General features: G+C 40.4%; 2 protein-coding genes across 2 annotated transcripts; both read left to right on the top strand.

Moving 5' to 3' along the window:
- The first annotated feature begins 733 nt into the window (after positions 1-733).
- Positions 734-6324, top strand: LOC111857318 (B-cell receptor CD22-like). The gene is made up of 9 exons (XM_023838033.2): positions 734-2451; positions 2739-3095; positions 3372-3629; positions 4080-4427; positions 4782-5039; positions 5556-5646; positions 5744-5786; positions 5868-5936; positions 6024-6324. The coding sequence occupies exons 1-9, from the start codon at positions 2397-2399 to the stop codon at positions 6123-6125; spliced, it is 1581 nt and encodes a 526-aa protein (XP_023693801.2). The 5' UTR covers positions 734-2396; the 3' UTR covers positions 6126-6324.
- A 6887-nt stretch (positions 6325-13211) lies between these two features.
- Positions 13212-25684, top strand: LOC140592134 (sialoadhesin-like). The gene is made up of 10 exons (XM_072714666.1): positions 13212-16574; positions 17143-21844; positions 22086-22442; positions 22738-22995; positions 23440-23787; positions 24138-24395; positions 24853-24943; positions 25042-25087; positions 25169-25237; positions 25325-25684. Exons 2-10 carry the CDS (start codon positions 21790-21792, stop codon positions 25454-25456), a joined length of 1614 nt encoding a protein of 537 aa, XP_072570767.1. The 5' UTR covers positions 13212-16574; positions 17143-21789; the 3' UTR covers positions 25457-25684.
- The last annotated feature ends 1370 nt before the right edge of the window (positions 25685-27054 follow it).

The following is a 27054-nucleotide window of genomic DNA, read 5'->3' as shown; positions in this document are numbered from 1 at the left end:
GCATAATTATACAGGTACAACATGCAATGAAATGTATCCTGAACCGCTCATACTTTGTGCAAATAAGAAAAACTAGAAAATAAATTGTAAAATATACTGTAAATAAATTATACAGAGTGCAAAACAGAAGAAAAGAAAACCTATGAATTTACAAAGAGAGTATATACAATTTTACAGGATGAAATGAAATACTGTGCCAAAAAATGCTTATAGCCAGTTTTAAAAGTGCAGTGTGCAGTGTCAGCACAGCAGTGTAAGGTTGAACTGATAACCATAACACTATGACCGGGAGAGTGGCCTGTCTTGATTGAGGAGACGAACTGCCTGGGGATAGAAACTCCTCATGAGTCTCTCCATCTTGGCCATAATGACACGGAACCTTCTGCCTGAATGCAGGAGTTTGAACAGTCAGTTATTGGGATGAGACAAGTCCTTGATAGTCCTAGCTGCCCTACTCTTACATCTCCTGATGTAAATGTCCTGCATGGAGGGGAGAGCTAACCTGCAGCAGCTTTCAGCTGCCCGGATAACTTTCTAGAGTAGCTCCTGGAAGGGGAAACTAGCCAACTAGCAAGCTGTGCATAATGGCAGACGGTACTAATATTATTGACCTGCTTTTCTGCAAAAGGAATGGAGGGCAGAATTCATGTACAAATAACATAATTAATTTTATGATGTAGGCCTAATATGAGCTTCCCCTGTTTGAAAGACTAGCAACCACCACTGATAAATATGCATGCCATTAGGGGTGGAGCCGAACCCGAATACGGTATTCGGAAAGGCACAAATAATGTGTTTTTTACGAATACTTATTTCGAACAAATACTTAAAAAAATATTTGTATTCGGGAACAAGAAAAACTTTATATCAAAAAGCTGCGTTTCCTCTTGAGACCGCAGTGCATGCCCGGATGAGTGAGTGAGTTCAGGAGTCGGGGGAGGGGGGTTGTAAAAGAGATGACTGACACAGGCTGCTCCACACAGTAACAGAGAAGGCTCGGCTGAGCGAAAAAAGACTTAACTGTATCACTATTTTTGTTGAATAGATTTTTGTACCTTAACTGGGTTCCGGAGGCAGTTTATAACTTTCGGGAAGCGGAGTTTGATCGGGAGATTATTCCATTACGCTGCATTATTGACGTCTGCAATCAGTTCTCTCATGTTCGCTCTGTTTACGTAGCTCTGTTAGCTCGGTAATTTAGACAATAGGCTGTTGACAGAGTAACGTTAACGTTTGGTTAAAAAGGTTAAAACAATGCTTGTGTAGTTGTGTCGAATTGTATGCACTTGTAGGAGTTATATGGTACGTTTAAGTTACTCTGTCTACTGCATATCCATAATTATTATAATGGATATAATTAAAGAATACTTACACTATAGCGTAAATTAGAAGTGCAACGCAAAAAAACTGGATTTTTACGCCTATTTTGAATTTTACTCGAATACGAATACAAATACAAATACTTTTCCCCCCTCAACAAATACAAATACAGATACAAATACCGGCTGCTTTGCACACCCCTACATGCCATATACAGTATACTGCTGTATGGATGCATATTCACTAATGGTTTATTGCACCAGGTAGGCCTATATATATTGTACAGTTGTTTCTAGCACTATTGCACTCTGTTGCACCTTTCCGGATAGATGCCAAACTACTTTTTGTTGTCTGAGTACAACGACAATAAAGTTGAGTCTAACATGCTGTAATCTAGTCTAGTTTAAATTCAGCCTGTGTTGTAATTCTGTATAGGAGTTTTACTGGTTCATTGCCTCTGTCACTGCGGTTTTTATGTTGTTCCGTACTGTAGCATAAGACACAGCAGAGAGCTTAAATAGTGCTGATGTTAGCAGCAAATATAAGCTGGTTAAATTTAGTTTTTACTTATCTGCTTTAATAAAGGCCCCTTCTGGATATTGAAATTATGGTAATACCTGACGGGGCACAAGTAATACAGTATTATGCTCTTACTTATGTATTAATTAATCACAAACTAAGTCTTACATACTGATCTCATGCGCATTCTTCATTAAGGATTTGTGACGCATGTTTTATCTCAAGCAGTTACTATATTTATATAAATAATTCTGTAAAACTTCGTGCACTACTGAAGGAACAAGTAATGAACAACATAAGTCAAATACTTATCCCTTGTTTGTTCATCATTAATGAATAAACTCATACTGTATACTGTATCTTTTGTCTGAAATAGCAACAAAAGAAGAAATAGTTCTTGTTGGTCTGTAGAGTGAAACAGGAAATAAGCAGACACCCAATCTAACATGTATATAAATAGTTCTGAGCGAGAAAGGGGGAGAGGGGAGGGTTTGATTCATGCATATTAATTCTACAGTCCTTGAACAGACAGTGTGTTAGAAAGAAGAGCAGCAGAGATGGGACTTCAGTACGCTCTGAATTTCTGGATACTAGCTGTTGTCTTTCTACCAGGTAAGAAAAGCAACAACTCAGCATGTGACAGAGTCTTTCGTTTAGATTAAATTTGTTAAAGTTCTCCACAATGTAATTAAAATCTAATCAGCTTTATCCCAGTAGGATTAAGGGCCTTAGCCTTAAAATGGTTAACTTCAAATGTGCCTTTTTAAAAAATAAAACAGGAAACTCTGCAACTTGCAGAACATTTGCAATGTTCGCGTCAGCATTGCCTTTAACCATTTAAATGTAATGTTTACTTTTATATAATGTCGCCTTTTTTAAAAAAAAAAATTTTTCTCCAGGGCCGCTGGGTAGCGAATGGGGTGTAGAGTATTCAAGAAATCGACTCTGTGCCATCAGAAGATCCACTGTGGTCATTCCTTGTTCATATAAATATCCAGATTCATTAAGAGTGGAAACAGTCTTATGGTGTAATGATGAGTACTGTACTAAGTCATTTGTCTTTCACAGTAGTAATACAGACATTAGAACTGAGTACAGAGACAGGGCAGAATATTTAGGGAATAAAGAGAAGAACTGCACATTACAGATAAAGAACATTACAGACAAAGATGCTGGTATGTATACATTTAGGTTCATGACCAATGTAGAAACGGGAAAATATACTGGAAGCCCTGGGACGACTCTTACAGTTGATGGTAAGTATTGGTAAAAACTTTTTTAATTTTTAGCCAATAATACAATTAAACAACAAGTAAATATAACGTTCATAAAAAAAAACTAGGGCCTAAAGTTATCTTTATTATTTACAAAATAATATTTATGTAAGTATAACTCATTCTTCCTAGAAACAAAATTTTAATGTGTATGTGACTGAAAAATGTTGAGGTTTTGTGGTTCTGTGAATGTCCAAATATGATGAAAAGATTATGGGTGACTTTCTATAAATCTAACAGGTAAATGTTGTCCTTCAGAATTAAAGGTGGTGATGACCTCACAGAAAGAGGGTAAAGGAGTAAGTGAAGGAGACTCTGTGAGTTTGACATGTGGCACAGACAGCTGCTCTCTCAGCCAATCAGAATTCACCTGGTTTAAGGATGACCAGCAGCTCCCAGAAACACAGTCCACACTTCACTTCAGGCCTGCCTGCAAATATCACTCTGCAAACTACTCCTGCGGATTAAAAGGCAACAGACAGACTGTGTCTGAAGAAGTGAATTTGTCTGTTGAAGGTAAGTGTCTCAACACTTGTGGGAGGAATTTCCATATTATGGGAGGTATTTTCTGCAAAAACAAAAATGATAATGATAGCATGAAGATGCAGTCTCCACTTTGCCAATTAGTCTTTATGAAAGATCCTGCAAAAATAAAAAATAAAATGAAATAACACCATTTGCATTTTAATTTTCCACTCATGTATTAGTAATTTGTGAAAGATTAAAAGCCATTTTTGTCTTTTCATTTTCTAGTTTGACTTTCCATTTTCTACTTTGCTTTTTCATTTTCCAATTTGCTTATCCATAGTGTAGATTGTATTTTTATTTTGTCATTATCATTCTCATTTTATTTTTTGCAGGAAATACATCCCATAAGCCTCCCATAAATCCTTACATTTTACAAGTTAAAACTTTACCAAAACCAAGATGAATAAACCATTGCTTCATGTTCTCTGTGGATTTTAGATGTTACATGGGCTGTACATTACTCAGAGAGAAACCTGTGTGCAGTGAGAGGATCGACTGTGCTCATTCAGTGTGAATATAAGTATCCAGAGCCACACAAAGTGGACTCCAGGATGTGGAGTCATAATGATGTGGACTGTACTGGAAAATCATATGTCTGTCACAGTAATAATGCAAACATTAGTGCTGAGTACACAGGCAGAGCGGAATTCTTGGGGAACAATGTTAGGAACTGTACACTGCAGATAAAGAACATTAGAGAGACGGATGCTGGAGAGTATAGATTCAGATTCATAACGAACGGGTGTGAGAAGTGTGGTGGACCTGGAGTGACTCTTCAAGTTGATGGTGAGTCTTTGCATCAAATACCAGCTAATTCTTGCATAACAAAAACTAAATTTAGCATCTTTGCAGAGTATTTATGTTTTATGTGAAATACATATTATGTTTTAAATTACAGAAAATATTTCATGATTTATGTTATAAAGAGGAGAATTTCAATACCGACAGAAGTATATGCAAATTAGGACAATAAGAATCTAACTACACAGCAAAGTATCACATGTGTTCCGGAAAAAATGCTTAACTTTCTTTTAGTGATAGGATTTCTCCTCTTTGCCATATTGTTTACAGCCTGTGTCAGAAAAACCTGATGTACTACTTTACAAATTTCCAGTTAATTTTTATATTATATCATTTTAGAACTGAAGGTGGTGATGACCTCATCCAGAGCAAATGGAACACTAAGGGAAGGAGACTCTGTAAATCTGACATGTGACACAGACAGCTGCTCTCTCAGCCAATCAGAATTCACCTGGTTTAAGGACAACCAGACGCTCCCAGAAACACAGTCCACACTTCACTTCAGTCCCATATCCTATCATCACACAGGAAAATATTCATGTGCTTTAAATGGCAGAACGGTAGCTGTATCTAACAAAGTGAATATCATTGTTGAAAGTAAGTTCATCAACTTTAATAGAGGTATAAGTCTTTAATTTGACTAAAATGTATGTATATACCATTTTAATAATAGAGGAATTAAGTACAGTACTGACACAACAGTGCAGAACAGCAGCTGAAATCATATCTCTGAAAATTAACTGTAGGCTTTATGAAGCAGGGTTATTGTTGTGTGACTCAGTATTTCATTTACATATGAAAATTCCAAACATTGTTGCTTCATTATTGTTGTTTTTGTATATTATGCTTCGTGTTTACATTCCAACACATTTGTTTGGTTCAAGATGACCGTTATTTGTAATATTCATGTTACATATTGGGATTTTATAGTTTATCAGTGTATCCTATTAACACGATTAATCCCTCACTGTAAGTTCTGAGGACACTGGGCAGTAACACTGTAAGGTTACTCCACTACTACTGTCAGCTCTGTAAACAGTGTGTATCTGCCAGCTTAGAGTTTGTGATTCTGATTGGGTCAAGCAACATTTTCCTTGTTGTCTCTGTTTACAGGTCATTTTAATACAATAATTATAATTACTGTTGTGGGAGTATTATTGCTTATGTTAATTGGAGCTGTTGTGATTATCATCTTCATGAAAAGGTAATGTATTGTCTTTAAAGACCTGTGTCACTACATTCCTTTCTTTTAAATTTAAAATTAAACTGTGCTGCTAAGTATTAACGTGTCTCTGTTACAGGGTAAATTCACTCAATGTGGACAAAAATCAGGGAACCAAGAAGGTATGATCTAGTTTCTGATTATTTCTTGGCCACATGATGTAATAGGTTTTATTGACAATTTTTTATCATTTGAATTCACAGAGAGAAGACAAGGACCTGTGCAGCGATTCAGAAACACAGGCTGAGTCAGCTATTTATGCCAATTGCATGGCAAGTCTAAGCTGTACTGCTTTCATCAAAATGTATATCTATGTAAATGTGGTTTTGTGCTTTATTCATTTCCGTTTTCCGCCTTAGGATTCTTCTAAGGAGAAGAGTGGGACCAGCAACAGATATTCTGAGGAATCCTGTGAGCTCCCAGACTATGAAAATGCAAATATCGAAGAAACGGCACAATAACAGACCTGGTGGAAGAGAAACAACTTGGGTCAAAAAACACATGGAAATAAATGTACAGGTTTTTATTGGGGTTACAGTTTTAGTATCTGTGGCTGTATTTTCTCTTGCCACACTGATAATTCTCAAAATACATTTCATGTTTATACATACAGACAAACTGTATTTGAAAATGTGAAAAATAAAAACTGAATAAAGCTTTTCTTTTGCTTATATTGTCAATTCACATAAAATGTATAAATAGGCTCCAGCCCCCCCCCCCCCCCATGCCCCTGACAAAGATAAGCTGTCAGAGGATGGATTGATGGATGGATGGATGGATGGATGGAAGGAATGTTTATAGGCTTTAGACTACCGTGAGACTCTGTCCACAGTCCACTGATAAGTTGTACAGAAGGTGGCAAAACAAGGAAAACCCAGGTCCCCATCTGAAATCATTCTTAATACTGTTGTGTCATCTGCCAATTTGATGAATGTGTTTGAGGGGTATGAAGGGATGCAATTATATGTGTAAAGGGAATAGAGGAGAGGATACAGCCCAGTGCTGTGCCGGTGCTGAGTGTCAGACCTGAGGAAAGGTAGGACTCGAGTCTGACTGGCTGTGAGCGGTTAATTAAAAAGTCATAGATCCACATGCACAAGGAATTACTGAAACCCAGTAGGTCCTTAAGTATGGTGACCAGCCTGCTGGGGACAGCAGTGTTGAAAGCTGAGCTGTAATCTATAAAAAGCATCCTCATATATGTCCCCTTCTGATCAAGATGGGCCAATGCTACTTGGTAGGCTGCAGCAACAGCATCTGTCATGGATCTATTTGCTCTGTAGATGCTGATCTAGTGAGGTGGGGAGAATGGATCTGATGTGCCTTATTTTTTATCTTTGTTCAATTTATGACATAAAAAGTAACTATGCATCAATGTTTCGTGAACATATTGTGCATTTTTTCCATTTCCTACAGAGACTGTGTTTACATCTTTTCCATAAAAAATGACCAAAATATGTTATTTATCGAGGTGTGCCCAAACTTTTGCATACTACTGTATGTGTAAGTGCCACTGGTCTGTCATGATTCAGACAGCAGATGTTTGCCTGTTTGGGCACTGGTACGATAGTGGCTGATTTCAGACAGTAACCTGGAACAGGGAGAAATTGAAGATGTTTGTAAACACTTCTGCAAGTCGTTGGGTGCAGTCTCTATTTCCCCAGGATCCCACCAGGCCCTGCAGCCTTCATGGCGTTAACAGTGCTGAGAATTTGGCTCGCCTTCTGTGTTTGTGTGTTGAGTACAGGATGGGTGTTAGCATAGCTGGCCAGGATGTAGCTGCATTGTTCGATCCTTTTGTCTCAAAGCTGAGGTCCTCTGCCAACGAGGCACTGTTATCTAAAGCTTGATCTTTGTTACTCCTGCAGGTAGTAATGTGCTTAATGCCCTGCCTTTGTCACTGAATATATTTTAACCTCTATGTTTACCCTCTGTCCGAGAAGAGATAATCTCAGTTCAACACCTTCAGTTCACATATCAGACCTGGTCTTAATTTTTTTGACAAATGTATGGCTCCATTTGTTTTTCTGAATATTACCGCCAGCCGCAAGGTTAGAACATCTTATATGGTAGGTGATAAGGATTCTTTCCAGTGTCTTTCCAGTCACGACAACTGATGTAAGTTCCTTCCCTGGAATTCTCTGATTACACTGCACAACAAAGTTTTTGCTTCTTGAACAGTGTGAAGTGTTCCTTATAGATTTTTGGCTGCTGATGACGAAAATCACATCCAAAATCTTCAGTTTCGTCATGTTTTTTTCTTATATTTGTGTCCAAAAATTTTTGTTTCTGCAGGAGACCTATCAACAATGTTTTGTACAGTCTGGGAATGTCCAGGCATGGAATCAGGCCAGGTTGGAAACTGTTCTGTGGAAGTTTGTGGCCCAGGCATGCCTGGGTACGCCGAAGCCAGCTTGACACTGCCTCAGCAGGCTATAAAAGTGCTCAATGGGTTAATATAGACCTGATAGTGTGTATGTATTGTTTCAGAACATTGCATTGCCTCAATAGCAATGTAACAAGTAAGCTAGATCCTATAGACGTTTGCAGGATGATTGGTGTCGGTCGATACTATATGTCTTGTCAATGTCGTAACAGCCGTGATAAATTCTGCTATATTTGTGGAGAATATACACTTGCGCTTCAGAGACGCTCAATGATTGCTCTTGTGAAGAAAGCATATCATTTGTACTTCGGCTGTAAAATTGGTGGTCAAGACAAGGAATGGGCGGCTCACATTTGTTGTGCGACCTCTCTGTCTGAGAGCCTGACTCAGAGGCACTCGAAAGACAATGCCGTTTGCTGTCCCGATGAACAGAAAGACCAGGTAACAGATTGTTACTTCTGTTTGACTAATGTGCCTGGTTTCTCTGCCAAGAACAATATGAATACCCTAGTAATTGAATACCCTAATGTGCCTTCAGCAATGAGACCCGTGCCACATGACGACAGTCTTCCAATTCCGTAACCACCAGAGGAATGGACCTTAGACGAACCAGATGAAGAAACTGCAATGCAGGGAACTGGCAGTGACAATGATCTGAATTTTGAACCGTGCTCATCGGAGTGGTGGCTGAGGCTAGGATTCTGTACCAATAATCGGAAGGTTTTGGATTCAAATCCTGTGAATGCCCTGATTGTTGGACCCTTGAACAAGGCCCTTAACCTGCAATTGCTTCACCCTGGGTATGATGTTAATCTACATCCAGCCCTTTAAAGAGGTCCTCCAACTTACAGGGAATATCTTGGGGGTTGGTAGCAGGATTGGCACTCCCACTGGTCCATTTGGACTAGCGTGGTGCTGAGGTATCACCTGCCCCATGGCTGCACTCAGGTTCTCATCCCTGAGGTGGTTTGTCGTGTGGTGGGTGTGACAAGGCACTGTAATCAGTGCATGCTCCTTACCTCCTCCATCATCAGGTGATCCAAATCTCATAACACAGTCAGAATTTAACGATCTCATCAGATTTAGGTCTGTCGAGAACAAAAGCTGAATTGCGGGGTTCGAGACTGCAGGAATGGTGTTTATAGCTGTCACCAGGTATGAAAATCTCTGCTGATTACTGTTGGGCACTGCAACATGATACACCTGATATTGAATATAAATGAAAATCAAGAATAAAACACTTCTAATTATGCTGAACTTAATAGAGTATGAAAATCATAAACGTGATTAAATACGTTATTGCCGGTAAACAGTTAACTGTCTATTTCTCAGAGTTCCTACGTGATGCAGCAAAACCAAAACTATATTGTGCAAACCCACCAGGTACCTGTCACAATCAGCAAAAACTTTTCAGGAAGCAAAACTTTTCAAAAAAATTGTTGTGCAGTGTTATTGAATTTGCATTATTGAATTCACAACTTGACCCTATTCCAGTGTATTTTAGGTTATCAGCCTTCATCAGATCATCGCTTCTTTGTAGGCTTGGGTCAGATGGCAGCTGGTATGATGTCTTGGGTGGTCTGACAATAGGTGAAAGACCAACAAAGAAGAAATTGAATAAATATTCTATTCAGCCTTGTTACGATCCCCGGTCTAGGGTCAGGGACCGCCAGAAAGGTAAGGGAAAGGGAGAGGGGAAGACAAGACAACCAGGGAATAAGGGAACGGGAACAAGGGACACAAGAGGTTCTTTTTTTATGGTTTTTTTATTTTTCACAAACACGTTCACAAACACGAGGTGCAACAAACTTCGGGAACACATTCCTAGAACACGGCACGTAACAAGCCTTTAAAATCTTTGTTGTTCCACAGCTGTATATAAAACAGTTTTGGCATTTCCCTCAACTGACCATATCACAGGGACGTAAACTTACTGTACATTCATTCAGTATAAATAACCCATTTTACTATTTTGAGTGTTGTTCTTAAGGGAGGGTTAAGACAATGTGATAAGGCACTAACGTGGCTGTTAGCATATTTGTTAACAATCCACTGCTTCTGTATGTTTTTAGTCAATGAAGACAAAGAATCTGATAAATGTACATTTAAATGTGTCTTACAGTGCTTCAGTTACCCTAAAGTATTAATCTGTGCCATAAGCTGAACTGACACAAGGAGAACATGCAACCTCAAAACAAACAAAGCAAAGATTCACACCTATAACCTCAGAGTTGTGAGCTAATACTACTGCTCAGCGAGCCACCAAACTCTGGGCATTTGCTACCTATATTTAGTCATTGAGCAATACAGTGTAACATAAGAACATAAGAACTATACAAACGAGAGGAGGCCATTCAGCCCATCGTGCTCGCTTGGGGAGAACTTAACTAATAGCTCAGAGTTGTTAAAATCTTATCTAGGTCTGATTTAAAGGAACCCAAGGATTCAGCTTGCACTATGTTATCAGGAAGACTATTCCATACTCTGACTACACGCTGTGTAAAGAAGTGCTTCCTTAAATCCCAATGCAAAATAACCTTGTACCACAAGGGATATAGAATAGCATATATCATACAAACTAAGGTATATAGAAAAGAAATAATAAAATATAGACAATGCGAATTATTATAACGAGCATTGATAATCAATCCCCATAATCAATTAAAAGTACAAAGCAGCTGCAAAACTATTTACACTCGGACGTGCCATCATCACCCACCTTCACACACGGACTGGGGAGCCCGTTTCAGTCCTGGCAGGAGATCAACACGTGAGTCCCGAGAAAGTGCCAGGCGAAGCGCGCTCTATCCCACGGCTGAGCTCCGGTCAGTACTGGGATCTCCCCCTTCCTTTATACTAAATTTAGAGTTGCGTGCAGGCAGAGGGTAAGCTGGCCAGGCTCACCCCTTCCCCCCAGGCAATATGTACTCCAATTCCCCCTTTTTGTCCGAGTGATGCTGCTTGCGATAATATAATACAATAGGCGTCCTTGCGCCAGGTGTCTTTCCGCAATGCCTCCCTGTTCCCCCCGAAAGGCAATATAGGGTGCTGTATACCGACCCCCCATCTCCCATCTCCCAAAACCAAGATAAGCATTCTGCATGCCGATCTAATGGCCTAGATTAGTATCCTGGCTTCTTTTATGAACTCAAGTTATTTATGGCGAAATAGGGTTTTTTACAGGGGATCAGTAAATAACATGTTCTTGCAGTCTAGTAACATTCGAGGTGAACCATGAACGATTGATCTGAATTTCAGAATGATCAGTCCACACGCGATCATAATTAATCCACAATTACAACTTCCCAGAATATTATAGTAAAAAGATTAATTCTATGCCACGTGGGTGACGTAATCGTCCGTGAATTCATCCTAATACAACACCAGTGGACACCTTTCCATCATGTCGATTCTCCACATTTCTGTCCTGCTAGAGCTGCCCAGGTCAACCGCAAGTGAAGTGATTGTGAAGTGTGAGCAGCTGGGAGCAAGTTCAACTGTGAAGTCATAGCCACACAAACTCACAGAAAGGGACCTGGTCACCCAGCATCAATACCCAACCAGAATGGCAGCAAATCCCACCAGCAATGTTCCAACATCTAATGGGAAGCCTTCCCAGAAGAGTTTCATGTAAATTGTTACAAGTAAAATATGTATTGCTGCTGTGATTAGTCGACGTACTGTAGTCGATGACGACGCTGAAAATGCATCAACATCAATATTCTGAATCAATGCATTTTATTTTTATGAAATTACCGTTATGGTTTAGAAAACGCTTCATTATAATAAATGTTTTCCTTTAATATCACTGCGTAATATGAGAGTAGTTCAGCTGTACACTGTTTCCATGGTGGCACAAGCGCTAAGCATGAGCACCTGCAGCGAAAACATACAGGCGCTATTCTGGATGATGGGCCGCCAGAGTAGGCAAAACCCACCTTAAGTGTTGTCTTTTCATGCTTATTAAATTACCATTAGTATGGATAACTTTTATATATCTTTTGTCCTTGTGGCTGCCAAATACACTCATTATTAAAGCCATAAAGTTGCCTGTCTGCTACCTTAGAATCTCCGTTGAATAAGTGTTTGTGGAAATGTTTGGGCTCTGTTGTCTTAAACAGGGCCAACAGTGTGTAGGCATCAACGTGGTGCTATCTGAAGAAGAACGACTCTTGGGATGGACTGTAACTGGCGTGAAAAATAGTCGCACTCGGGAGGATCGTAAATTTTTTCACGTCATAGAAGGACTTCTCAGCGGACCCGGTGACACCGTTTCAACAATAAACTGGAATATTGGGCGATTGCCGTTTATGTGAACCTAATACCTCCTGTAGTGTAATGCACTCACTGCGAACTCGGAGACTTTAATTTACTCGCAGCAAAATTTCTGACTATACACGCTTAAGCGAAAGAGCCTAATATAAGTGTTATTGATCCTTTGTAACGACATTATTACATACAAGTAGGGATGGCGAAAACTAAAAAATTTCTTGACCGACCACCGAGCCTCAGTAGCCGGTTGAAACCGGTTAACCGATTAGTTTAAAATATGGTACGCTATTTGAAATAACAGCCATTTCGAGCCGCGCCTGCAATTTCGCAACTCTGTCGCATCTCTCTGCCGCTCTGCCTCCCGCACACACACACACACACTGCCACTCACGTCACTTTTTTAAAATCCCCTACACCGCGAAACATGAGTCCCGCAAACGCGGCGCCGAAGAGCTTGTTGTACTGTATGTAATCGTAGGACAAATGGCTCCTTAGTTTCAAATGGTTTGGGTACAAGGTGATCGCTTTGAAAATAAAGGCGTTTGTCTAGGTTAGAAGCTCATTTGAAACATTGCCACGGCTCATTTAAGAAAATGACAGCTCCGAAGAGACGCCGCTTTAGTTGAGGTAGTGCTAACCATAATAAAGAAAGATGATGATCATCATCACCTTATCGGTTACCACTGAAATGTAGATGTCATGTATTTCCAAATCTAAGCCCATCTTATGCGGAATGTTGCCTAATAGACTGCAACATGATAAAACCAATGGATAAAACAGGCACCTTCAGAATGCGTAAAAGACGCACCGGCCAAGCCAGGTCTAACTCACTGTGTGCCTTCTAATAACGGACAGGACAACTCTGTTGTATAATTAATATTTTTTTTTTTATTTTTCAAAAAGACAAGTGTCAACTTCTGTTAAGGGCAACATCTCCTAAACCATAACAGACAAAAACCTACAGCTATTCTTAAGAATAACATTAAATAAACGAAAAATTATTAGAATCTATGAATGAGAATACTGTAGCCAACAAACAGCTCACAGACAGGTGTTAAGGGTGCTAATTATTAAAACATAACACAACGGTTTGGCCATTAGTTATTCTTGGAAAATAAATTAACGAAAAACAAGTTAAAGTTAAATTTCGCAAACCTTGTGAGCGCGCGAACACAAACGCTGTGACCTCGCGCAAAATGTTTTTATTGGTTTATTAAGTACAAACAGGCGAGTTATGAAAAATTGAGTGTGAGGGATAATTTGTTCACTTAACACAAAAAGATGAGGAATGAGATGGCTAACTGTAGTAGCGTATAGTCCACTGTCTATAATAGCCTAATTTAGATATCACTTTTTTTTTTTAACCGACTACCGACAACTTTGACCGGTTAACGTTGATACGGTCAACCACCGGTCAAACGGTCATCGGTTAACATCCCTACATACAAGCCACAGTTAATATTAGTATATAATAGTAATAATAGTATCTCTACTTGTGCAATATGTAAGTTTATTTCTTTGTTCTTATTTCTTGTTGGCAAAACTGTAGAGTCTTAGGTCTAAGTACCTTATCACGCAATTATCATGGGTCTAAGTACTTAATTATTTGAACCATACTATTTTATATTACATTATATATGCTGTATTGTAGATTGTGTGTGGATATAGGACAGGGGTAATTTAACCCTCTTGATAGTGGTAAACGCGGGACATATTTCCCGTCCAGCAGAGAACATGTGATGCTGAAGGCTCAGGTACTGCTTAGGCTACCTGGATACTCTTTTTCTTTAGTTCATGTTTGGATTGTTTTGTTGTTGTTTCTACTTCTACCTCACAGTTCTTTGAAGTATTTGTGGTTTTGATCATTGAATTTTTATAGTAACAGTACCTACAGTACATGTACTGTATAGTCAGCACATTCTTATTTGTATTTTCTTATTTATTTCCCCTTGCCCTCCCCACTGTCCACTTGCTCTTCAACTACTCCTCCAAGGGATCATTGCAATTTAGCACCTCTCAGGTCATTTGTTTAAGTGATGGGGGTTAAATTAATCAGCTATAATGTCAATGACCTGCATAGCCCTATAAAGAAAAAGAAAATTCTCCATTAATTGAAACTGCTTGGTTGTGGAATAGCTTTTTTTGCAGGAAACACACCTTTCAGATGTAGAGCATGACAAACTCAGTAGAACATGGGCTAACAAAGTCTTCTTCTCATCTCATTCATCTGGGAGGAAAAGAGGAGTAGCGATACTGATAAGTAGAAGCTTAAATTTCACACATATTTCCCACTATGCAGATTCAGAGGGTAGGTATATACTATTAAATGGAATAATTGACAGTACTCACATCTCCTTATGTAATATTTATGCTCCCAACGAAGATGATCCTGCATTTATCAGAAAGGTATTTGGCTTCATCATGGACAAGAGTAATGGGGTTCTCATTGTAGGTGGTGACATGAATTGTGTAATGTCTCAGCTCAAAGATAAAGCCCCGATATCAATGTCAAAATCAGGTATCAAAATGAGCAAAATACTAAGTGATCTCTGTCAGGAATTGGGCTTAATGGATATCTGGCGAAACAAACATCCCAAAGGCAGAGACTTCACATTCTATTCTAATAGACACTCATCATATTCACGTATTGATCTCTTGTTTACACCTAGGAAGGAAGGATATAGAATAATAATGTAAATAACTTCCAATCACTCTTTTAGATCACTCTCCAGTTGTACTGGATTGGCACTTACATGGAAGAAAGGGTACTAAATCTTGGAGACTCAACGCATCCCTTCTCAATGAACCCAGTTTTGTCCAGTTTGTTAGAACAGAGTTGGACATTTACTTGGAACTAAACTCTAATCAAGAAACGTCTCCACTAATATTATGGGACTGTGCTAAGGTGTATCTAAGGGGACGTATCATAGCTTATTGCAGTGCTAGGAAGAAAGAGAAAGAGTCTGAGCATAAAAGGCTAGAAAGTATAGTTGTGGGTCTTGAACAACAACAACATAAGACCACACGCTCTCAGGATATATTAAGGTCCCTGATAGAAGCACGTAGGACACTGGACACTTTACTGTCTGAGAAAGCAGAAGGGTGTTTGAGATATACCAGACAAAGATATTATGAACATGGGGCAAGGGCGAGCCGTTTACTTGCATTACAGCTAAGGAAACAAGAGTCCTCCAGAGTAGTTACGAAAATTAAAGCTAATAACCCCCCCAGAATGTTGACAGATCCAGTGTTACGTCACCAACAGACGGAACGAAAGGGCCAGGAGTGAACAGAGGAACCAGAGGGCGACGAGGAGCAGAGACAGGAGGGACAAAGGGACGAGGAGCAGACAAGGGAGGCCAGACAGGAAAGGCTGGGGGACAAAGGGGAGCCCGAGAGAGCCAAGGCGGGTGACGGGCAGTGGCCAGAGGGGCCGCAGGCGACAGGGAGGCAGGAGCAGGAGGGGACCAGGCAGGGGGCAAAGAGACAGGCCGAGGGATAGACAGAAGGGACAAGGAGGGAGTCGGAGGGGGCACCAGCGAAGGAAAGGAGGGAAGCCGCAGCAGGCGACGGGGCACCCAGAGCCGGGGAAGGCGCTGTCCGATGACGCACCAGAGCAGGGGGACCCGCAGGCGACCAACGAGGACTCGGAGGTGGGACCGAGGCCAGGCGACGAGGCATCGGAGGGGGACCCGCAGGCGACGGCCGACCTGCAGCCGCAGGACCTGCAGGCGCTCCCCGAGCCCCAGCGAGGGCGAGCCAGGTGGCAGGGCGGGCGGGACCCTGGCCCTGCGCTTGTGTCCCCTTCCCTTACGGGACACTGAAAGGCGGGGTCTTCGTGGGTGTTGGCCTCGCTGGGGCATGGGTAAAGGAGTCAGTAGGGAGATCCCCGAGGGGTCCCACTCGAGCTCCTCCTCCAAGGAGGAAGGAGCGGTGGTCAGATTGTCTGGCACTTCTTCCGGTCTTCTCTCGCTCTGCTTCTTCTTTCTCCAGCGGGTGGCTGTCGGCGGAGGTTGCTCAGTCTCTGGGAGAACGAACGGCAGATCGGCAACCCTTGCGCCTTGCAGCGCGGCTAGCTGGGCTCTCCTCTATGTCACGCGCTGCACCAAGAGCCAGAGATTCTCGTGCACTTCCTTTATGGCGTGCGTGCTTCCGGACGGGGACATCTCACACAAGATGTCTCCGCTCCGGCTGGCCAGCGCCAACACCTCGGGGTCCTCCTGGACTTCGGGTTGGTTTAGCTAGTAAGGAGGTGAGTCTTCCTTGTGGAGGTCTGTCATTCTGTTATGCCGCGCAGCCGGGCGATCAGGCAAACAGGCGATAGAGCCGTGAGTACGAGGGAACAGGATTTATTCAAGGCAGACAGGGGAGCTCACAGCGAACAACGTCAATGACAGACCTGGGGAAACTAACTCAGACACGGACTAAATACACAAGACAGGCTGAACATAACAGGCAACAGGTGATTACAATCGGGAAGTAACACGAGGTAACGAGGGGGGCATGGCACACACGAGGACTGGACAAGCAGGTCATGACACACAGTGAGAACATGCAAACTCAACACAAACAGAGCAAAGATTCGTACCTATAATCTTGGAGTTGTGAGGTAATAATAAGGTCCTTAAATATGGTGACCAAAATGCTAAGGACAACAGTGTTGAATACTGAGTTGTAATATATAAAAAAATCCTCACGTATGTCACCTTCTGCTTGCACTTTAACCACGTCCGGCCCGAGTCTGTGATTTCAGGATTACATTTTGATACGTGTCACAGACTGTCTAATCTCATTGTGTTGTGTGTCATTTGGCTCTCCAGAAACAGAAGGAGTTGCATCCGAAGACGATAGCACACTGCGGTTTGACGATGTGAATGGTTGCTGACTAATCCAGAGCAACCATGGAAACATTTGGCGCCTAATAATGAGAAAGGTAAGAAGAATGCCCATTTATTAAGTCCTGAAAAGGACAATCACAGGCACCCAAAGAGAACTGAACCAAACACACGTTGGAAACACAGGGAGGTCAAATGGTAAAACTCACACATGGTGGGTAATTTATACAATGCTAAAGACACGTGAGGAATGAACAGGGTTACACTATTTATAATTGCTCACGGGGCATGCTCCTCAGAGGTTGACCGTCCCGGGAAACCAACACCCCCAGTCCCATTAGTCCCCCGAGCACTGCCGCAGCTAGCTGCTGGTGGGTGCTGGTGTAACAGATCCCCTGGCCGCTGAACCTTCTTCTTGCATGGCTTAGGTAGATCTGGTACCCCTTCTAGAGGTTCCCCTCTATGGATACAACCAGCATATGGTGCATTCAGGGGCTGCTGGCAGAGCTAGATTGCCAGCAGGCTCTGGTGGTGTGGGTCCCCCCTGGCCTTGGCCCTTCTTCCACAATCTTGGCGGGGGCTGTTGTTGGCCACCAGGGTAGTTCTCCCACAGGGCCTCCCGCTCACAAGGCTGGGTGGCCCTGCACAGCCACTCCTGCTCCGCACCTCAGGTGACCTTGCGCAATTATACCAAGTGGGCCATTTGCTCCCACCACTCACAGAAGTCTTTTGTATTCCACTTTTTACACCATTGTAATATCTGACACATTGGGGCACTGCAGCAGTGGCAAATAACGAGAAAGGTCTTACAAATGAAGAACAATGCCCTTTTATTAAGTCCTGAAAAGGACTAACACAGATACCCAATAAGCACTTAACCACACATACTAAGGAAATACAGACACTGAATGGTAAAACTCACACATGGTGGGTAGTTTATACAATGTTAAAAACATGCAGGGATTGGACAGGGTTTATACAAGACATGGGCAAACACACACGCAACAATAGGAAATACAACAAGTATTAACAATAACACGACAAGGGGCTATTTACAATTACTCGCAAATCCTGCCGGCGCTGCACCCTTTCATTTTGTCAAATGTACAATTCTGTGCAGCATTTGTGTAAAACTTAACACATCATTGTCCTGTTGCATTAGCTGGTAAGCTGAGCTACAGTATAGACATTGAATGGAAAGTTCACTCTACAGAAGGTACTGTACTGTACTACACACACACAGAAACATACAACACTTTGCTTGTACTACTAGTGAAATATTTCTGTCTGAAATATCCCCAGAACTCTTGTGTAATACTTTGAATTTATATATATTTTGAAGGATAAATCTAGGTAGTGTTAAAATAACAAAAATCTCAGAAAACTTAGATCCTCATGTGACTAGAACTTAGGAAGAACTGGAATTTTGAAACTCTATGTGCCGTCCCCCCAATGTAAGTATGGTGTAGAGCCTCCTTTTGCAGCCAATACAGCATCAATTTGTCTTGCAAATAACAGATTCAGGACCTGCACAGTAGCCAGAGGGATTTTGAGACAGTCCTCTTGCAGAAAAGTGGTCAGGTCACTATGTGGAGGAAAATGTTTCATAACTCACTCCTCAGAACCACCCCAAAGTGGCTCAATGATGCTCAGATCTGGTGACTCTGCAGGCCATGGTAGATGTTCAATTTTACCTTCTTGTTCATCAAACCACTCAGTCACCAGTGTTGCTGTGTTTATTGGTGCATTATCATCCTGGATAAAATGTTTGAACCACTGGGTGAGCAGCATCCTTCAGAATGGTTCAGTAGTCCTTGGCAGTGATGTGCCCATCTAGAGCAAGTAGTAGGACTAGAGAATGGCATAACATTGCAGCCCAAACCACCACTGATCCAGCCCCGTGCTGCACTCTGGACACACAACACTCCAGGTGGTAAGCCTCTTTGGTGCTTCTCCACACTGTAACTGTTCCAGATGTGGGGCAGGCAGTGAACACAGGTGTGATTTTAGTAGAAGTTCTGAAATGGCTAAGCGACCACACTTTGACAGGTATAGTGGCACAGCCTTAGAAGCACTCTGCTTGCGTCCAAAAGTTTTTAATTCTTCTGAATATATATTTATATACTGTAACTGCAACATGTAACACAGTCTGATATGCCCCCCCCCAAAAAAAATCTCTCTGGCCCACCCTGTTACAGAGAGCTGGAGCTGGGCCTGACTTCCTCATATGTGTGCTGGAGCAATCATGGCCAAGTGGACAAATGTACAGCAGCAGAAAGACTGTGGTCATATTTTTTTAAAAAGTAACCGGGGGTAAGACAGCTGACATTTAAGCGTTTAGGGAATTTCCAGCTGTGATTCTATTGCAGAGACGTTTTTCTGGTTCATTCCCTCTGTCACTTCGGTTTTTATGTTGCTCCGTAGCATAAGACACAGCAGAGTGTGTAAATAGTGCTGATGTTAGCAACCAATATATTTCAAATATAGTTCATATTTAAAAAAAAAAAAATCTGAGAGCCACTTCCTGTACATTCACATTAGATCTGCTTTCTTTGCTTCTGGGTATTTAGGGTGTGAAGTTACTGGACTAAATAAAAATTAAAAATGGAAGAAAGTATGACAACTGGTATTTCTTGGTAAAACATAAGCAGGGTAGATTTAGTGAGTTTATTTATCTGCTTTATTTTGGATATTGAAATTATGTTAACACTTTAACTTGATGGGCCACAAATAATATAGAATTATGCTGCAGTAAAATCCCGTTATAACAGACTTCAAGGGACCTGGCAAAACAGTCTGTTATATCCAAAGTCCGTTACAGTATATCCAGAGTTGCTCTATGCCCAGAACACAACTACAGGACACCATTTACCCATGCCACACCTCAGCAGACACACTTGTGGTATGGATTATTATATTGTACATGTAGTAATCCAACTTTACCTGAGTAGATGCGTGACTATTAATAATCCTGACTACATATCTGCGCTGGATGCGGAGCCTGCATTGTCTGTTATAGCCGAACAAAACTACAGCTAAAAGTGGCCCTGGGGACCAAATTGTTTGTCCCCAATTTGCTATATCAGATGCTTTTTCTGCATGTTCTAAAAGGCACACGGCCGGGACCAGTGGACCTCGTCTGTTATAGACGATATTCCGTTTTAAGCGAGTCCACTATAACTGGATTTTACTGTATATCTGTTAATTCTGTAAAACTTCGTGCACTACTGAAGGAACAAGTAATGAACAACATAAGTCAAATACTTATCCCATATTTGTTCATCATTAATGAATCATGACACATATTTTGTCATAAGTAGGAACTATATTTGTCCATGATTTGTTCATAATTTGTACTTCAGTAGTCACTAAGCTATTGTAGTGAGGGGCGTTGAGAGTATCTGCTATTTGATTACTGATGAGTTGCATATGGGAGGATGGAGGGATGTTAGTTTTGTGCTGTTTATAGGGAGCCGCGGAGTGTGTTGGGCATTGTGAGCTGTGACTGTGGGGCGGTACCACAGCACAGAACTTCCTCCTTCTCTGGAGGAGGAAGGGGAGGCTTGTATTGCCTCAGTCCAGGGGAGTCACCGTCCTCTTAACCTTTGGCATGTATGTGTGTATGAATGAGTGTCATTGTTTTAGCCGAGGTCTGTAGCAGGGTTTGCAGAGAACATGTGTCTGAACCTCCCCAGCTAATTCATAAAAAGGTGGTGGCAGCAGTTACCAGTGGACCCGTTTTAAGTGTAGCGCTCATTATATACTTCTGGGCACACTAAACTCATTACACTATTACTAAGTATTTGTGCCCCGTCAAGTAAACTGCTACCAAAATTATAGAAATACATTTCCAAAGCTGTTACCTATTGCTCACCTCACGGTTTATGACTAAAACATTCTGTACTGCTCTTGGTGAATCTGTTTGAATACATTTATCATATTGCATTTGTGAGATGTTTATAACACTCAGAATGTTAACAAAAGAAGAAATAGTTGATCTGATGCAGATATAAGAAGGCATCCAATCTAACACGTATGTAAATAATTCTAAGAAGCAAAATGGGTGGGGTGATTCATACATATTAATTCTGCAGTCCCTGAACAGACAGTGTGTCAGAAAGAAGAGCAGCAGGGATGGGACAAGTCAAATACTGATCCCATGTTTGTTCATCATTAATGAATCATGACATATCTTTTGTCTGAAATAGCAACTATATTTGTCCATGATTTGTTTATAATTTGTACTTCAGTAGTCACTGAGCTATTATTAGGTATTTGTGCCCCTTCAAGTAAAGTGTTACCAAAATTATAGAAATACATTTCCATGGGTGATAGCTATTGCTCATTGCATGGTTTATGATGAGTAAAAACATTTTGTCCGGCACTTGTTGAATCTGTTTGAATGCATTCATCAGATTGCATCTATGAGACGTTTATAACACACAGAATGTTAACAAAAGAAGAAATAGTTCTTGTTGGTCTGTAGAGTGAAACAGGAAATAAGCAGACACCCAATCTAACACGTATAAAAATAGTTCTGAGCGAGAAAGGGGGAGAGGGGAGGGTTTGATTCATGCATACTAATTCTACAGTCCTTGAACAGACAGTGTGTTAGAAAGAAGAGCAGCAGAGATGGGACTTCAGTACGCTCTGAATTTCTGGATACTAGCTGTTGTCTTTCTACCAGGTAAGAAAAGCAACAGCTCAGCATGTGACAGAGTCTTTCGTTTAGATTAAATCTGTTGAAGTTCTCCACAATGTAATTCAATTTAAATGAGTTTTATCCCAGTCAGATTAAGGGCCTTAGCCTTAAAATGTTTAACTTCAAATGTGCCTTTTTTAAAAATAAAACAGGAAACTCTGCAACTTGCAGAACATTTGCAATGTTCGCGTCAGCATTGCCTTTAACCGTTTAATATTTTTTCCAGGGCCGCTGGGTAGCGAATGGGGTGTAGAGTATTCAAGAAATCGACTCTGTGCCATCAGAAGATCCACTGTGGTCATTCCCTGTTCATATAAATATCCAGATTCATTAAGAGTGCAAACAGTCTTATGGTGTAATGATGAGTACTGTACTAAGTCATTTGTCTTTCACAGTAGTAATACAGACGTTAGAACTGAGTACAAAGACAGGGCAGAATATTTAGGGAACAAAGAGAAGAACTGCACATTACAGATAAAGAACATTACAGACAAAGATGCTGGTGTGTATACATTTAGGTTCACGACCAAAGAAAATGCAGGAAAATATACTGGAAAACCTGGGACGACTCTTACAGTTGATGGTAAGTATTGGTAAAAACTTCTTTAATTTTTAGCCAATAATACAATTAAACAACAAGTAAATATAACATGTTCATTAAAAAAAACTAGGGCCTAAAGTTATCTTTATTATTTACAAAATACTATTTATGTAAGTATAACTCAGAAACTGTGCAATAGCATTCTTCCTAGAAACAAAATTTTAATGTGTATGTGACTGAAAAATCTTGAGGTTTTGTGGTTCTGTGAATGTCCAAATATGATGAAAAGATTATGGGTGACTTTCTATAAATCTAACAGGTAAATGTTGTCCTTCAGAATTAAAGGTGGTGATGACCTCACAGAAAGAGGGTAAAGGAGTAAGTGAAGGAGACTCTGTGAGTTTGACATGTGGCACAGACAGCTGCTCTCTCAGCCAATCAGAATTCACCTGGTTTAAGGACAACCAGCAGCTCCCAGAAACACAGTCCACACTTCACTTCAGGCCTGCCTGCAAATATCACTCTGCAAACTACTCCTGCGGATTAAAAGGCAACAGACAGACTGTGTCTGAAGCAGTGAATTTGTCTGTTGAAGGTAAGTGGCTCAACACTTGTGGGAGGAATTTCCGTATTATGGGAGGTATTTTCTGCAAAAACAAAAATGATAATGATAACATGAAGATGCAGTCTCCACTTTGCCAATTAGTCTTTGTGAAAGATCCTGCAAAAATAAAAAATAAAATGTAATAACACCATTTGCATTTTAATTTTCCACTCATGTATTAGTAATTAAAATTAAAAGCCATTTTTATCTTTTCATTTTCTAGTTTGACTTTCCATTTTCTACTTTGCTTTTTCATTTTCCAATTTGCTTATCCATAGTGTAGGTTGTATTTTTATTTTATCATTATCATTCTCATTTTATTTTTTGCAGGAAATACATCCCATAAACCTCCCATAAGTCCTTACATTTTAAAGTTAAGACTTTACCAAAACCAAGATGAATAAACCATCGCTTCATGTTCTCTGTGGATTATAGATGGTGCATGGACTGTGCGTTACTCAGAGAGAAACCTGTGTGCAGTGAGAGGATCGACTGTGCTCATTCAGTGTGAATATGAGTATCCAGAGCCACACAAAGTGGACTCCAGGATGTGGAGTCATAATGATGTGGACTGTACTGGAAAATCATATGTCTGTCACAGTAATAATACAAACATTAGTGCTGAGTACACAGGCAGAGCGGAATTCTTGGGGAACAATGTGAGGAACTGTACATTGCAGATAAAGAACATTAGAGAGATGGATGCTGGAGAGTATAGATTCAGATTCATAACGAACGGGTGTGAGAAGTGTGGTGGACCTGGAGTGACTCTTCAAGTTGATGGTGAGTCTTTACCTCAAATACCAGCTAATTCTTGCATAACATAAACTAAATGTAGCATCTTTGCAGAGTATTTATGTTCTATGTAAAATACATATTATGTTTTAAATAATATATTGTATGATTTATGCTATAAAGAGGAGAATTTCAATACTGACAGAAAAATATGGACCAGAAAGCAAATTACGGCAATGAGAATTTAACTACATAGCAAAATATCACATGTACTCCAGAAAAATGCTTGACTGTCTTTTAGTGATAGGATTTCTCCTCTTTGCCATATCGTTTTCAGCCTCTATCAGAAAATACTACTTTAGAAATTTCCAGTTATTTGTCATATTATATAATTTTAGAACTGAAGGTGGTGATGACCTCATCCAGAGTAAATGGAACAATAAGGGAAGGAGACTCTGTGAATCTGACATGTGGCACAGACAGCTGCCCTCTCAACCAATCAGAATTCACCTGGTTTAAGGACAACCAGACGCTCCCAGAAACACAGTCCACACTTCACTTCAGTCCCATATCCTATCATCACACAGGAAAATATTCATGTGCTTTAAATGGCAGAAAGGTAGCTGTATCTAACGAAGTGAATATTATTGTTGAAAGTAAGTAAACTTTAATAAAGGAATAAGTTTTTAATTTGGCTGTAAAAAGTATGTATATATCATTTTTATAATAGAGGAATTAAGTGTTGACACAACAGAATGGCAGCTGAAATAATATCTGTGAAAATTAATTTGGACTTTATGAAGCAGGGTTATTGTTTTGTGACTCAGCATTTCATTTACATATGAGAATTACAAACATTGCTGCTTTATTGTTGTTTTTGTATATTATGCTCCGCGTTAATATTCATGTTACATATTGGGATCCTTATAGTTAATCAGTTTATCCTATTAACACGATTAATCCCTCACTGTCAGTTCTGAGGACACTGGGCAGTAACACTGTAAGGTTACTCCATCACTACTCTCAGCTCTGTAAACAGTGTGTATCTGACAGCTTAGCATCCGTGATTCTGATTGGGTCAAGCAACGTTTTCCTTGTTTTCTCTGTTTACAGGTCATTTTAATATAATAATTATAATTACTGTTGTGGGAATATTATTGATTGTGTTAATTGGAGCTGTTGTGATTATTATCTTCATGAAAAGGTAATATATTGTCTTTAAAGACCTGTGTCACTGCATTCCTTTCTTTTAAATTTAAAATTAAACTGTGCTCCTAAATATTTAATTTGTCTCTGTTACAGGATAAATTCACTCAATGAGGACAAAATCAAAGAAGGAACCAAGAAGGTATGACCTCGTTTTTGATTACTTCTTGGTTACATGATGCAACAGGTTTTATAGAATAATTTTTATCATTTGAATTCACAGAGAGAAGACAAGGACCTGCGCAGTGATTCAGAAACACAGGCTGAATCAGCTATTTATGCTAATTGCATGGCAAGTCTAAGCTGTACTGCTTTCATCAAAATGTATATCTATGTAAAAGTGGTTTTGTGCTTTATTCATTTCTGTTTTCCGCCTTAGAATTCTTCTAAGGAGAAGAGTGGGACCAGCAACAGATATTCTGTGGAATCCTGTGAGCTCCCAGACTATGGAAATTTAAATATTCAAGAAAGAGTTTATGGAAATGTAAATATTGAATTAACAGCACAATAACAGAGCTGGTGGAAGAGAAACAACTTGGGTCAAAAACACATTAAATAAATGTACAGATGTTACATACCTGTTACATAAATGTACATTGGTGTTACACTTTTAGTATCTATGGCTACATTTTCTCTTGCCACACTGATAATTCTTGCCATAAAGAATGTAAGCTTTATTTCAAACATGTAACTGAAGGAAACATAAAAACTGAATAAAGCTTTTGTTTTGTTTATATTATCAAGCTTACATGTATGTCACTTAAAATGTACACTCACCTAAAGGATTATTAGGAACACCATACTAATACGGTATTTGACCCCCTTTCGCCTTCAGAACTGCCTTAATTCTACATGGCATTGATTCAACAAGGTGCTGAAAGCATTCTTTAGAAATGTTGGCCCATATTGATAGGATAGCATGTTGCAGTTGATGGAGATTTGTGGGATGCACATCCAGGGCACGAAGCTCCCGTTCCACCACATCCCGAAGATGCTCTATTGGGTTGAGATCTGGTGACTGTTGGGGCCATTTTAGTACAGTGAACTCATTGTCATGTTCAAGAAACCAATTTGAAATGATTCGAGCTTTGTGACATGGTGCATTAACCTGCTGCAAGTAGCCATCAGAGGATGGGTACATGGTGGTCATAAAGGGATGGACATGGTCAGAAACAATGCCCAGGTAGGCCGTGGCATTTTAACGATGCCCAATTGGCACTAAAAGGCCTAAAGTGTGCCAAGAAAACAGCCCCCACACCATTACACCACCACCACCAGCCTGCACAGTGGTAACAAGGCATGATGGATCCATGTTCTCATTCTGTTTACGCCAAATTCTGACTCTACCATTTGAATGTCTCAACAGAAATCGAGACTCATCAGACCAGGCAACATTTTTCCAGTCTTCAACTGTCCAATTTTGGTGAGCTCGTGCAAATTGTAGCCTCTTTTTCCTATTTGTAGTGGAGATGAGTGGTACCCGGTGGGGTCTTCTGCTGTTGTAGCCTATCCGCCTCAAGGTTGTGCGTGTTGTGGCTTCACAAATGCTTTGCTGCATACCTCGGTTGTAACGAGTGGTTATTTCAGTCAAAGTTGCTCTTCTATCAGCTTGAATCAGTCGGCCCATTCTCCTCTGACCTCTAGCATCAACAAGGCATTTTCGCCCATAGGACTGCCACATACTGGATGTTTTTCCCTTTGCACACCATTCTTTGTAAACCCTAGAAATGGTTGTGCGTGAAAATCCCAGTAACTGAGCAGATTGTGAAATACTCAGACCGGCCCGTCTGGCACCAACAACCATGCCACGCTCAAAATTGCTTAAATCACCTTTCTTTCCCATTCTGACATTCAGTTTGCAGTTCAGGAGATTGTCTTGACCAGGACCACACCCCTACTGTATATGCATTGAAGCAACTGCCATGTGATTAGTTGATTAGATAATTGCATTAATGAGACATTGAACAGGTGTTCCTAATAATCCTTTAGGTGAGTGTATAACTAGGCTCCAGCCCCCTCAAGGCCCCTGACTAAGATAAGCTGTTAGAGGATGGATGGATGGATGGATGGATTGAATGAATGAATGAATGAATATGTACAGTATAGGCT

The sequence above is a fragment of the Paramormyrops kingsleyae genome, chromosome 7 (genome assembly GCF_048594095.1).
Source record: "Paramormyrops kingsleyae isolate MSU_618 chromosome 7, PKINGS_0.4, whole genome shotgun sequence".
Lineage (NCBI taxonomy): Eukaryota > Metazoa > Chordata > Actinopteri > Osteoglossiformes > Mormyridae > Paramormyrops > Paramormyrops kingsleyae.
Note: the sequence above shows the minus strand (reverse complement) of the source record. Positions and strands in the feature narration are given on the sequence as shown.